Genomic DNA, 15,876 nt, shown 5'->3' with positions numbered 1-15,876 from the left:
TACGGCACTTAACGGTTCTATCGCACAAAAGGATTTTTGGGTGTTCATTATATGATGACGTCATCGAGAATATCCATTAATAAAGAGAGTTTCAGAATGAAAGGGCAATTGCGGCAAGTTTTTAGGCGAACTCTTGGGGTGGAAGCGAGTTAATCTTATGGGTGTGGGAGCTTTAATTGCGTCTGTAATGTCAGCAACCCTGCAGTGTTGCTTTTTGTGAAACATTTCTCTCCTGAGTTGGTTATGACTTCTGAACCCATAATAGCAGCGTTTATACGCGGAAAAGAATATGGGGTTTGTAAAGCAGACAGCCAAATGCTTAATGATAAGAAAAATAAGGGGAAATTTGATGTATTTTTAGAATGTGGAAATGTAGAGTGTAGCATCAAATCCTGACCAGAAATTTTTTTCATATCAAGCAGTTAATTATGGAAAAATTTTAATTGAGGCAATTGGATTAAATAAATTGGAAGACTAAATTAGTTTTGAGGGATTAAAGACTATGACACTAAATTAGTAGATCCGTTTTTGTTTTTTTAAAATCTGGCAACAGTGTGCTATGTATATATTGTAGGGTGGGTCATTTTTATTTTATTTATTTATTTATTTATATTTTAAAATAGAAATCACCTGTGGTGGGAAAAGTTGTGTATTGCTATCAAATGTTTGTAAATATATATATATACTCTTCTCGTTACGCAGTGGGCACCTGTGGCTAAGCCACGGCGGTGGAGCAGCGTCGCCCGCTTCACGCAACCACATACCCGTTTATAGGGCGGATCACATTCACACAAGGAGGAAAGGACATAGAGGACAGAGAGAGAAAGAAACATCCATGCCCTGAACAGGATTCGAACCAGCGGTCAATGGCTCTGCAGTCAAACATGCTAACCACTCGGCCACCTGGTCGGCTCGAAGTATATATATATATATACTCAAATTTTATAATTGCATCAATTTATGTTTATTTGTTAAATTTTTTCAGCATCAAAATGTTTAGCCGCCAGTAAATAAAATCGTTGCACAATAAGATCCTTTTCCAGTGCGCAAAAATATTATTATATCAAATAACATTTATTGTTCCTGCCAGGCCTTTGAAATTACCCGAATTTTGATATTTTAATTCCTAAAGTAACCTGGCAGAAATTCTAAGAAGAAAGAAAAAGCTATCTAAAAGACAGTAAAAGCAAGAAAGTCTTTAAGACCAAATGCCTTACTGATTTTTTTTTAGTTCAACAATTGTTTACTTATTATTATTTACTTATTAAATCTGAAAAAAAAAAGCTGAAAACAATGTGCTAAAGACTGATTCTTATAGCGAAAGGCTTATGGATATCCCCTATTGTAAAAATTTGTGAGGATTGCTATAGAAGATTTTCAATTTTAACAGGTTTGAACGAATACCCTAAATTGAGGAAAAGTGGAGGCTTAGTGTTCCCGAGATTTTGTACTTAGCATCAAAAGAATCAGCATCAGGATTAAAAGCTAACTAATGTGTTTCATGATGCATGCAAGCGGAAAAAATAATTATGCGATATGAGGCAATGATATTTAGACAAAAGGTGTAAGCTAAAAAGTTTCAAAAGTTACTTTATTAATAATTAATGCCTTTTTTATCAATTACTTCAAAGGAAATGGCTTAATTACCCAATCAATTAATCGAGTTCAATCGAAATTGGAATTTAATAAAAATGAGAACGTAATAAAAATAAAATTGCAATTAAATTAGAAAAACAGTGTAAATACGAGTGTAATCAAATTGCAATTGCAATCGAAATGCAAGTGCAGTTAAAATGCATCTGCAGTCAAAATCCAACGGAACTGCATTTGCAGTCAAAATCCAACAATTACTTCCCAGGAAATGGCTTGATTACCCAATCGAAAATTACTTTACCTATTGAAAATTTATTTTGATGCATTTTTTGCTATAATTTTGATAAATCAATCCTTAAAGTACACTTCAATTATTAATGGTAATGAAAAACTTATGTTTCTAATAACAGAATGTTCATAACTAATGATATGCATTAAATTAACTGATTGAAACAAAAATTTTTTATTTATTTAAATAAATGTGTTATTCTGTTGTTATGAAAATATTTTCAATCTAATAACGTATTAGTAAATAAAAATCATTATGTTTGGTTGGCCGTATTTCTTTCATCATCCTAGCTGTACTAATTCACATTATCTACCACACACACACACAAAAAAAAATGCCTATTCGAAGCTCCCGAATAAATCCCTTCCCAAGTATCATATGTACACTAGGGACAACACAGTACAAACGCCCGAACGGCATCTGGTTTGTGTTGGGAAGATATTATCACAAGATAGTGTACTTCACTGTTGTATCTTTATCGCCAAATTCCCCTCAAATTAACGGTGCACTATACTAAAATGATTTGTAAGGGGAAGGAGAAGCACGAATTACAGTTTTCGAATAGTGCTTTTCGGACACCCTCACTGTCTCTTAATCGGATTTTGAGGTTCGGGACGCACGGGACAGATGGGAATGAGACACGCGATATTTCTTCGTCTCTCATCCAATGATTGGATTTGCATAATGTTTCTGCTTTAAAATAGTCAAATACTAGTCAAAGCACAATATCCATAAGAAAATATTTCACACAAAAAATACTCTTTAAAATTATTTAGAAAAATAACATTGATCATACTTTTAACAATTTTGTGCTAAATACGCATATATATATTATACTAAGTTCTTCGTCAGGTAAAATACAAATATATGGAACGCATATATTAACGAGAAAACAATAAGCTTTCGAATATTGTGTAAACGATTTACTCACTTTTAACAATAGCAAAATAATCTTAGTAGAAATTACTATTTTTTGCTTAAGAATATAAATTTATCAACTCAACCATAGTCAAGCATCAACTATTATAATCATGAGTCTATTTTTAAATCATGGCAAAAATTAAACATAACTGCAATAACACGGTAATTGATTTATAGCCGTAGAAATTACAATTTTTAACCTATGAACAAATATCTTATCAACCCAACCATAGTCAAGACTCTACTATTATAATCATGAGTCTATTTTTAAATCACGGCAAAAATTAAACATAACTGTAATCAATCACACAGTAGTTGATTAATAGTTGTAGAAATTACGATTTTTAACCTATGAACAAATATCTTATCAATCCGACCATTGTCAAGCCCTACTATTTAAATTAGGGGTCTACTTAAAAAGACATGGCAAAAATTTAACATAATTGTAACAAATATGGTAAATAGTTGCAGAAATTACTATTTTTAGCTGAATGTACATACATACACCTTATCAACCCAACCATGGTCAAGCAACTACTATTTTAATCATGGCTCTATTTTTAGGACATAGCAAAAATGCTGAAGAACTGAAACAAATCACACGGTAATTGTTTAATAGTTGTGGAAATTAATATTTTTAGCTCATGTACCTTACCAGTCCACCCATTGACAAGCCCCAACTATTTTAATCAGGAGTCTATTTTTTAAAGACATGGCAAAAATGAAACATAGCTGTAACAAATCAAATGATAGTTGATTAATAGTTGTAGAAATTGCTAATTTTAGTCCTTAAGTACCTTACCAATCCAACCATTGACAAGCCCCCACTATTTTAATCAGGAGTCTATTTTTAAAAGCCATGGCGAAAAATGTAACGCAACTATAACCGTTCACATGTCTAAGTTGATACCTGATTTGCGGTTAATATCTTGAGACTAAATGGATTAGAGTATCAAATGATTGGTGATATTGCTTTTAAAACATAACTAAATAGAATGCTGCTGCATTAAGAAAGTTTTTTAATGCTTCATAAAACTTATCATCAACTGTTTGGTGCTCTCATTCAACTCTTGCAGAATTCAGAATCAGAAAAAAGAAGTGTCCATCGCCAAACTCAGTCGCCAAGATGCATTTGAAATCCACTTCCCCCAATTTACAGACCAAAAGGGATTGCGACCTATCAGAGGGGTAAGGGGAGGAATTTCCGAACAGCTTTACTTGAGTGGCTATCAATTATTTATCAAAGAGTCGACCTGAAAACACTCTAGCGGCTTCCGATGTCCATTTGGGCTGGTCAGTCGGCGTTTCTTGCTGTGATCACAACCGAATTTACAAGTAGTTTTGTTTTCATGTCTCCATCTTGCGAAAAAAGAAATAACATGGAAATATGATTTGGGAGAAATTTCATTTCAAAAAAGGATGGCTTGTGCTTAAGTAAGATGAGTATTTGAATAAAAATAAATTACACTAAAGTAAATTATATAAAATAGTAAAATAATAAGGTGAACTTTATTATTGATAAATTGATAATATTAAAATTAAATTAAAAGATAATTTCAAATATATATGAAATAAAAATTAAGTACGAACTATTTTTATTTTTTTTGCTTCCCATAATGTTCTCTTTTATTTATCTTAAAACGATACGAAGTATAATATGGAATATTTGATGAAATTTTTATTCTCTTATAATTGTTATTGGTTACACATAATGATTTATTTTATCACTTTTTCAAAAATATTATTTGCAAATGCAATTAAACATTTTTTAACAACTCAGATAAAACCACAAATAATTTAACTATTTTTTATTGTAAGTACCATTCAAACTATACTCTAACCTTGCTATAATGAACCCGGATATAGGGAACACTCTTTTGCAGAGAGCTTTTCAAAAGATTCTGCCCGATCTGCCATTTAATTAATGTTACTTCTTATGCTTATAGCTGACTATTGAGAAGGGAGTAGTTTGTTTATAATGGACTCAAATTTCAGTTTTGCAGTAATTTAAACAAATGATGCAAAATGTTCAGTTTCTGCGATAAATTCAAAAATATATAATTATTACTTCTTATAATAAAGTCATAACATATTTTAATAATTATTATAAAAAAGATTTTGAAATTAGCCATTTCGCTCCATTTATAGAATTTTATTGTGCTGCAGCTAGAATAAATAATGGTAAAGTGAGAGAGCGAATTACTTGCACAGAAATTTCAATTTTCAATGGGATACCTGTAGGTGAGTGTGTGTATCTCGATCCTGATTGGTTGCTGAAACGTGACATTTGTTTACGCTAGCAACTGTTCTTCTTTCTATTCTATTTCGAGTAAGCCAAGCGCGTCAAGTATTAATTCTCCTAAGTGACACGTTCTAAATTCTTTCACAAATATTCTTTCTGAAAAATTTCAGTTCTTTCACTGTATATTAACACAGAGACTTAACACAAACACAGACACGAAGCCATGGGAAACAGCAAACTAATTATGCATTGAAGTTTACAGGCACACAAAACAAAAATTTATCACGGTTGCAATAAATGCATGTACAAATAATAAATGTAAGTTAAGTAAAAGAAGTGGACGAGAAAGAATTATATTTCAACTAATTCCATGTGCGATACGGCTATGTATTTAATTAATCTAGCGTTTGACGTCATGGGTCACATGTGTGGGTATGGGAAGTCTTCTTCTTCCTGAAGTGCAAGTTCCTGAATTGCAACTTTCTTCAAAAATGGGGAAAAGGAAAAAAATAAACGTCTGAAAAATTCCAAAAATGTCAAAAATCTGAAAGTAAGCACTCGAAAAAATCATTACAGGGCAACAACTACTTCGTTATATGGTGAATATTTTGAATATTTAAATTTCACGAGAAAAAAATTATCAGTAGGGAGACTCTACTTATTTAATGATTTAAAAGCAATAGGGTTATTATACTAGCGTAATCATTACTTCCAACAGTATGCTGTAAAATATTTTTCTTCAAAAGAATTGGATATAACGAACCATTGTTTATAATGGACTTATTACCGAGTCCACAGATGGTTCACTATATCGGGGTTCAACTGTACATTATAACACTCATCCAGCTTTGATGGATTATTCAACGTAAGATTCCAAGCATACTCCAGATTTTCAAGTTGGCCAACAAACAAGAAATTTCTCCCCTTCTAATTGCGCCATACATACAATACAGAAAATCCTATCACCAAAAAAATTGACAGTTTTCCTCTGTATCCCTTCTTTCTACCCCCCACCCCACCCATCTAAAAGTCCCTATGAAAAGTCCCTAACTCAAGAGAGGAAAACATGGAAAAGGCTGAGCTATAAATATCAAGTAATGCGTTTTCTAGATATATATTTTTTCTATCTTTTCTTCTTTTTTCCCAGTTCATTTTGGTTTATGCCGTTGGTGGCTTTCCCCGAGATTCATGTGTAAGAGTACCGCGTGGAGTTATGTGTATGTATGCGATATTTTTATTATTGTTTGTTGGTAGAGGGGAAATTCAGCGCGAAAGATTCATTCTACTTCCCCATACCTTCCCCCTCTTATTTTTTTTTTCTTACCAAAGGGGTCTTTGATTTGGAAGGTACGTTTTTCTCGTTTTGAGAGAAAATGAAGCAAGTCCAGATATCAAGAAGACTGAATTTTATTTGAATTTGATGTCATGGTTTTTATGTTTTTTTTCCTTCATAGCATTAGTAGAACATTGTTCATATTTTATGTAATTCTGTAGAAACTAAAATCAGCATATTGCTTTGACCTCCAATGTATTAATTGTAACTGCATATGTTGTCGAAATATCTCGTAACGTATGAGAATCGTATGATAAGCATGTTAGAACATACTTCCTCACGTAATTTTTTTAATTGTTATTTTTTAAAGGTAAAGGGCTCTATCTGGGAAAAATCTAAATGCATCACATTATTGCAATATTATTACAGGGTGTAACAGTTAGAAACGTTTATCGCAAAATATCCATTTAAATAGAAGCATCCGAAAAAGGTATGTGATAAACGACATTTTAAAAGCAGCAATGAATCAAGGGATAGAACACTCGCCTCTCAAGGAATCTACCCCGGTTCGAGTATCTGTGAGAACAAGTAGATTCAAATTCTAATTTTGGCTCATATCGAACACAGTAAAACTTCTCTAGTGGTAAACTGGTGGTGAGTTAGATCTCTTTGCCATGGAGCTGGTTGTGAGTGATTTTCCGGGGTTTTCTCTCCATGGAACAGGAATGAGTTTTTTTCAGCTGAATAGCTAATTTTTAGAAGAAAAAAAAGTGTAAATGACATCGTGGTAACACGCTGGAAGATCGTTGGAGAACAAACAGCCTAGGCCAGTAACAGGCTGTAGTGGTAAGGAAGGAGAATAAGGATGTAGAAGTTTGAAAGTTAATGAGGTGAAGGGAAGTACGGTGATGTAGCGATATTATTTTGAATTTTCAGTTCGGCAACAGTATTTATTTTTAACAAAGCTGTCAAACTGCAATAAATTTTGAAACAAGCATTCTGGTATAAAAGTCTAACCATTTAACTATTTTTAACAGCATGAAAAAAGCCTAAAATGTAAAGAAAATAGTGTGGTAAAAAAAGTATGGGAAACAAATGGCTTTTAAAATTTTTTATGTTTTGGGAAAAATTAGTTCAACGCTGAAATGTTTAGTGGTTTTGAACTTTAAGTGTTAAATTGGATCATTCTTTTGTTCAACTTGAACCATAGTATCGTGTTATCATGTTTAAACTGTTCGATTGCTATGTTCATTTTGCATCAAATTATGGTTGTTTCAAATTTTAACGATATTATTCACCAAAATTTGTAACAAAAAAAAAAGAGTATTTTGTTTTCAAAAATTAAATCAACAATTATTTTTGTAAACACCATCAACAGTGATCACGAAATTCATCAACAAACGGATTTTCTGAATAGAAATTCCGTTCATTTCATGTTCACGTCACTTTTCCTCAGACTGTTAACGAGACGCTTTTCCACTTTTTTATTTTTATTTATTCGCATTGAGCGGTAGTTGCATGATTTGGGAGGTTCGATGCCGTAGAGCTTTCCATTTAAAATAGCAGACCCACTTTCCCCCTCCTTTTATTATTTCTGAGCGAAGATTCGGATCTCCTGACAGAAAAGGGAGAGACTGAATCCCTCAGACGAATTGCTTCGCTTCCCGAATCAAATGAAGAAAAAGAAGTCTACTTTATTCTTTTTTAAAAGGACTTTCTGTTCACAGTAAATTTTTGAACGTTAGTGCCAATTTCTGAATCAGATGTTTTTAATACAAGTTGTTATGAGTGCATGAAAAGACCAAAATGTTGAGCGTCATCGAACATTTTCTTTTGCAGTCGTGTTTAATACAAATAATTATAAGCGCATAGTCGAAGAAAATTTTGAAGTTTAAAGATACAATTTTCGCAACGCTTTCATTGCATACAAATTATTGAAAATGCACTTTTTAATCAGGTATTTAAATAGCGTCCTTTTCAGAATTATTAAACTAAAATAAATCGGTTTATGCGATATTTTAATCGAAGTATTTATTTCCGCACTCGTGCCACAGATCCTGGGTTGGATCCTCGGGCCGAGCAAGGTTGACTCAGCCCTTCATCCTTTCAGTGGGTCGATGAAATGAGTACCAAGCATGCTTGGGGACTAAACACTGGGGGTTCCGAGTTCAGCTGACTACCAAACCGGAACAACAGCTCCTGCACCCCAGAGCCCAAGGTCAAGAAAATTGAGATGGGCACAGTAGGCCTTGGCCCACTGTGGGCTGTCGTGCTACTGACTTTAGTTTATTCAGTTTTTTTTATTTATTTTGTGTAATTTCACAACTGGAAAGCAAGAAACCTACCCTCTGCCTCAAAATTTATCTAATATTTCGGTTTCGGAAGTAATTGGTTAAATAATTAAAATATGTTTAATGCAAATGCTTCGGTCTAGAGCAAATACTTCTTGCACTACATTTTAAGATATATTTTTTTGAAGAGTAATAAATAGTTAAGAGTAATAGATGGTAAAAGTAATAGATAGTAAATAGTAATCGATAGTAAGGAGTAGTAGATAGTAACGAGTAATAATTTTGGGCATGAGCACATGCTTTTTAGATTGAATTTTTTGTTTTTGTTTTTCGTTTAATGTATATATCTGTATTGAAATGAATTAAAATATTTTATCATTAATGTTCGGCATGAATGTACCTTGTTAGTTTTAATATACCAATAGTTTTTTTATTTCAAGAGTACAAAAATATTTTTGATTTTAATATTCTGTATAATTACTACTTACACAGTAGCTTTTGTAATCTGTTCTAAGAGAAACTAATATTTTGGAAATTAAAGTTCTGGATATATGCTTCTTGTATATTTTAACCTTCTTAAAATTAGAATTATAAAATATAAAAATCACTTCGCCATTAATAACACTGAGCCATTAATAACATTCGCCATTAATGACAAATTTTCTGTTGCATTTATGCAAATACTTTCTTTTATGCAATACTTTCTTAATACTATCTTATTTCTTTTTTATACTTTCTTTTTTCTTTTATTTATGCGAATACTTATGCAAATACTTTTCTTTTCGGCTAATATTAGCTTTGCTCCTATAGCTGTATATTTTTTTTGAATGACATTTTTAGACTAATTTTTGTTAAAATGTACAAGTTTATAAACGTTATATGAAGCACATGATCGCCTAAGTGTAGCGACAAACTTCTAGGAAAGGTAGAGCACTTCATCAGGATTAAAACTGTATAAAAACTTATGCCCAGAAATGTCGTCTTTCGTGACTAGAGTCGCTTTCCTATTATGACCTGTTATGAAGCACGCGCAGAAACAGTTCATAAGAGGGGAAGTGCCCGTAGTGGCACCCATGCCCGAAGATATAGCGTCTTCGGGCATGCATCCTATGCAATTTTAATCCTAATGATGTGCACTAACTAACTAATTAAGTATGTCACAACATGTATACGACCTACTGTTGTATTTTAAATCAGCATATTTCGACAAAAAGTAGACTAAAAATGTCATTTAGAAACAAAACTTCTACTTAAAGGGAGAAACTGATTGATAGTTGTTGAAAGATCTCACCGAAAACTAAAAATAAGTAAATAAATGAATAAAATTTTAAAAAATATTGCTCACTAGAGCACCTTTTCATTGATTATTTTTATTTAAAGACTTATCAAATTCTTTTTTCATTACAAAATACTGAATAAATCCTCCATGCATTCAATTTTTAAAAAAATAATTAAAAAATTTTCTCATTAGTATTTTTTATTTTATAGTTTTTTTTTGCTTAGCTAAAAATATTTTCATTAATATTCTAAATAAATACTTATTGCACAGGATTTCACTCAGTTCTTCAGATAAGCGTCAAATTTAATAGTTTTACTTTTAACACCTAATGCATCTACCGATTTGGAAATTACTCCTCTTTCCTTTTCACGGGATTAAGCTAATATACTTTCAATTTAATAACTACAGTTAACAGATCAAATTAGCCATTCTAAACTCTAATTCCACTTGCTACGTAAACAAGCACCTTCAACAACCGACCACTTTATGCACACATCACAAACTTTTCAGAGTTTTCGCAAATCCAAACATTCGCGAAACGCCCTTTCGAACTTTTCCACCACCCCACCTCCATCATAAAACCACTGAATCTCTGCTCTTCATCCAGTAGTATCACGGTCACAGGAAAAGACAGAGCGCATTCATCAAAATGCCGGGGCCCATGAAGCCCTGTCAGCCTCGCGCTCCCGCTAATATTTATTAATTCGTCCGGGGCGCGCGCGTGGTTGGGGGGAGCTCCGAAGCTAAGCCGCCCCACTCCAGAAAGTCCAACACGTAATCGGTGTTGTGGGTCGGGGGATTGCGTATCTAGAAACATGTTTCTGGTAAGAGCTAGCTTATCATGGATTATCCATAGATCCATCCCTTCCTAACCACCCCACGTGTTACATGACATTCGATTCTTGCCAACGGTAGCCGAAAATCCACCCCGCCAAAGAGGATGGTAGTAATAGAGAAGTAATTGGGGTAAAACTTCGAGACTGCTGGTTTTTCGGTCTGTGATGTAATATTTTTAATGGACCGTAAGGGTTAGTACATAGGCAGAGTATTCGTCCTGATTAAATCTAAATCCACACACTGACAATTGGGAGAGTATGATTTATGAAAGCTAACCCTTTAAGTGTCTGCATACTACGCACTCTTGCTTAGCTGTATTTTAGAAATATTCTTCATGTGGTGTCAGAAAATATCTTGAACAAGACCACAGAGGGGTTTCGTTTGTTTCTGCGTAAAGGAAATCCTCAAAATAATTCAAAGAAAATGAATCAGTCTATTTAAGTGATATCTTTGAATGAAAACAGTAGTTCAAATCACTAGCCTAAAGCATGCTTGCCTACATATCAACCTTTGTTTATTTAATCTAGGTTTGTCTATTTGATACAATGAATGCAGTATTTGGGTTTGCGACTCGATTCAATCAACTTGAATTGAAAGATTTCATTAACGAATCAAAATATCTTCAAATAATAAATTTGGGATCAAATCATTCGAATCAATGTATTTGAGCGAGCAGGTTATAACAGCTACTTCGAACCAGTATACTTAAAACTGCATACCAGATGTATTTAAAAGACAAATCGAACACTTTTTAAATGAATAAATCTACTTATTCAAATCAAATTATTCGAACAAACTTGCTCAAATAACCTGATACAATTCTTTACATTCGAAAACATTACACAATCAAATCAAAATTTGAATCAGGAAATGGATAATGTTGGAACCAATTGACTCAAGTCAACAGAACTGACTCGAATCTAATTATGAAGAGCAAAAATAAAAGTTGTACCTATTGATGGAACTGACGGAAGGGATGTTGTCCTGGTCGCAGACGCCATCAGCGAGCAGCCGATCCCTGATCTCCCAGGCGAACATGGTCGGATTTTGTTTCTTGTAGTTGGCGATGGCGTCCACTACCTTCGGAGTTGCCACTTTTGGTTTGCTTCCCCCGATCACTCCCGGCTTTATAGACCCCGTCTCGTAGTACCTGCAGAAAATATATACACCATTAATAAAAGAATAAAAAAAAACAAGTATTCTCTACAAATTGAAGACCTCGACGGTAAAAAGTGATAACCCATATTTTTATTGTTCAGATTTTCCTGTAACAGATATTTCAGAGAAGTCTAGTTGGTTATAATAGTGTAACAGTATTGTATTGCCACTTCCCGACAAAGACCAACGGAATGAAATTTATTGGATATAATTGTCTACAGTACGTAAACAACTTTTTTGTAAGATGAGAGTTACCACTTTCTAACCGCAAGTTCTTCAATTATTGTACCCATTAATGGAACTGATTGATGGAACTTTATTCATGGAACGAAATAAAAGTTCTTCAAGTTCACTCTTTTACTAACAGAAATTTAAAACATTCTTCGAAGGGTTTTTTTAAAAAAATAATTTCTTTAAAAGAAAAAAATATCAAATTTTTATATCTTTTATGACTTAACAGTGTTTCATAAATATTACGTTTATTTCTGCCCTCCTTTAGCCACACTGAAAAATAGTATGGTCAAAACTACGAGAACATGGCAAAATTTATCGCGTTTCTGGCTCTATGGAAATACAGAAAAGCTCGGTAGTTTTTACCGATGCGTTTTAGTAATGATTTTGGTATAATTAACAATAAAATATATAATATAGTTTTAATATATATAATATAGTTAATAATTAATTATATATATTATAGTTAATAAAATATAGTTTTTTAATATGTGATACAATCTGGTAATTTTATCATGATATGTTAAAGCGTGGCATAAAAACCATTAATTCGGTTAAATTTACTTTTCAGTTTTGCATTTTTTACTAAATGTGTGGTAATGAAAGCTATAATTTTGAAAATCAGAATTTCTGGTAAACCATTATCATATGAATAGAAAAATCATCAAATGAATAATTTAAATACTATTATTTCGATTTTTATTAACCAGAATTGTAGTTTTTTTTAAAACCAAAAATGTCATTACTATAGAGTATGGTATTTTTTCCATAATTTTTTTCTCCGTCCAGTGGCATCTACAGTGATCTAAAATCTAGGACCTCGCAAAATTGGCAACTTTTAAAGGAAATTTTTTTTTTTAAATGATTATATTTGTTTGCCTAAGCCTAGTCAGTTCTACTCAGAATTATAGTAAATACAGTTAGAAATAAAAGCTTTGCTTTAAGTTTAAGGCACTCAAATTATCACTTTTCTTGTTTATTTGGTGAAATAGCATTAAAAATCTATTAAATAGTTGTGACAACGGACATAGTAACAAACAAAATTTTGTATTTTTGTCTCAATAAAAAGGAAGTGTAGCAGTATACATTTCTTATGTGAGATCTAATGTGAGGTTTAATTTGAAGAAAGGTGAAAAAATATATTTTATTTATTTAAAAATATTCATAGGAAGAGAATGCTATTGATTTTAAAGACTGGTTGAAATAAAATTTTATAACTCTAAATTTAAGGATATTACGTATTAATCTTCCCTTTACTTCAGTTTTAAAGAGAATTTACTTTTTTAAAAAAAATGCTGTAGGAATGAAGTGCCCTTTCTAAAATTAGAAGAATGGAGAGTTAAATTTTGTCAAAGTACATTTAAAATAATGTTTCAAAATTTGAAATCTTAAAATTTTACAAATAAGTCAGCTTAAAAAATATTATTAGTAGAGAAGTATTCTAAATATCTGTAAGAATTTTTTTTTTTAAGTGAAAAACTTGTTATCTAAACCAAACCTTTAAAAAAAAGAGTTATAAAGTTTAAAAATCATCAACAATACTTATTTAATAATTTACTAATGCTTTTTTTCCAATTACTATAAAAGATTTAAGTGATTCTGTGATGTTAGAGAAAAAAGCTGCACACACTGTTTCAAAATAATGTTACACTGTTTCAAAATTAATCTCACTGTACACTTTTACTCTTTTTATCTAAAGGGTAAAAAATAACAAATAAAATCCCGCTAACAGTTTGATTTTATTGCTTTTTAAATTAACGAAAATAGCTATCAAAGCCTTACACTAACTTTGTTATTTCGGAGAAAAAAAAATAAAACGTTAAAATAGTCATCTGATATCAAGTAGAAGGATTTTTTCGTGAATTTAAAGACGTGTTGCTGTCAACCGATGAAACATTACAGTAATCTGTAGATATTATCTTGTCATTTTTGAGACTAAATATGAAACTCGTGATTGCAATGCTCATTTAAGGAAAAAATATTTTTCGCTTAAAAAAAATCAACCAATTAACAGCTTTCCTCGACTTCGTATCCTTGAATTATTCTATTAGAATTCAGAGATAAGCATAGAATAACGTAAAAGAAAAGAAAACTTGCATTTTATTATTGACATGTAGTTGATTTATTATAAAGAGGAATGTGTATAAATAGTTTCGAATCCATAATTTATAATTTGGGAAAAATTTCGAAGCTATTCTCACGATATTTTCGCGAAAAAAATTATTATGCAAATTCTTTAGGCAATGATAATTTATAAACAATATTTTGGACGTTCGGGTGGATAGGGATTTACTTTTAAGCATGGTCACTTAGATACCTAATCCTTAACGCCATGTGATTTCCCTTTTTGAGCTTAATTAAAAGACTTTGTTTGTAAACCTCCTATGCCGAAAGAATTGAAAAAACTTAATGATCGCTTCTGTAAGTCATTTAGTACCGTTGACAATGTTAAAATACGAAGTTTTGGAATGAACTTGATTACAGATTAGGGCGATTCCACGAAAAGTGGTCCTGAGTGACTAAATTTTCAAAATTATCGTAAAATCAAAAATGACACAATTTCGGAATCTAGAAGATGTGCATTTTTTAATAGTTAAGATAGTTTTTTGAATTACAAAAAATATTTATGTGAATTCTAACAAAAGGTGGAACACTATGAATTTTAACAGAAGTTCTCTTCTTTGTTATGTTATATTCCAATGGAGTTCTTAAAATATTAAAGAGCAATAAAATGGTTTTTAGTAATAAATATAACTATTTTACTCTTTTATCATTGTTTAATGTATTTTTTTAATTTGGCCTAAATTTTTTTTGCTTGTTTGAAAGTCGATTAATCAAGATAGTCTAATTTCCCAGTAACACACGTAACATAATTTTGCATTTTTTTCTGTAAAAACTTCAGTAAAAAAGAAAATTTAAAAATTTTTTGTTTTATAAATTAAGAAGGCAAGATATGCAACGGAAAAAATTCTCGAATTAAAACTGCCAATAGTTAAAATTTTATAATTAATTTTATTCAAGGTAACACACGTAACGAAAAGTTACGCGCGTTACTGTTATGTGTGTTAGAGGTAATTATACACTTTAATTATTTATTTATTTTCAATAAAAGATTTAAATCATGTTCGGACATTTTTTATAACTGCCGCGCAACTTCAATGCCACAAATACGGAATTGTAAGATTGTGTTTTTTTGTGAAATCAGGTTGGTATAAGCATTAATAAAAAAACAGCATAATAAGACGAAACTTTAGGAAAATGTTTTCCCAAACTTCTATTTGTTATACGTTTATGTTTAAGTAGAATATTTCGACTGCATTTGCTAGATTATTATAAAATGGATAAGCTTAAAATAGTGTCCTTATCTGGATTTAAAAGAATAAGAAGATGAAGAAAAAAAGAAAAGAGCATAAGATTCTGCACTTCAAAGGAAAGAAAATAAGGAAATAATGAAAGTTAGACTTGAACTTTCAAAACAGATTGATAATGATGTAAAAGGTTCACCACTAAGTATTTCAGATGAACTTAATTATTAATAAATGGATTTTCTTCAAAAGTTAGATTGTTTATACTATGCTTGTATTGAAACAGGAGCTGGTTCTCTGAATTATTACGGGGAAAAACGGGCAATAAAACGAAAGAACTATCTAACAATGTTTCTAAGAGAGGCTTATACTGATTTTTGTCAGTTGCATCCTAAACATTGTTTAATTTTCCATATTTAGTGCTTTATGACTAAAAAATTTATTGCTACTGTAAAAC

At 31.5% G+C, this 15,876-nt stretch overlaps 1 protein-coding gene across 2 annotated transcripts in view; it reads right to left on the bottom strand.

Moving 5' to 3' along the window:
* LOC107437595 (uncharacterized) overlaps nt 1-15,876 on the bottom strand; it is a 152,625-nt gene that overhangs the window by 74,572 nt on the left and 62,177 nt on the right. For both annotated transcript variants that reach the window (XM_071178837.2, XM_016049653.4), the window contains exon 3: nt 11,678-11,875. In XM_071178837.2, the coding sequence (XP_071034938.1) occupies nt 11,678-11,875 (198 nt within the window). The remainder of the gene's footprint in view (nt 1-11,677; nt 11,876-15,876) is intronic.

Source organism: Parasteatoda tepidariorum, chromosome 6 (assembly GCF_982258835.1).
Source record: "Parasteatoda tepidariorum strain Cologne lab strain chromosome 6, Ptep-v5.0, whole genome shotgun sequence".
In the NCBI taxonomy this organism is placed as follows: Eukaryota; Metazoa; Arthropoda; class Arachnida; order Araneae; family Theridiidae; genus Parasteatoda; species Parasteatoda tepidariorum.
This window is presented reverse-complemented; position numbering and strand designations above follow the sequence as displayed.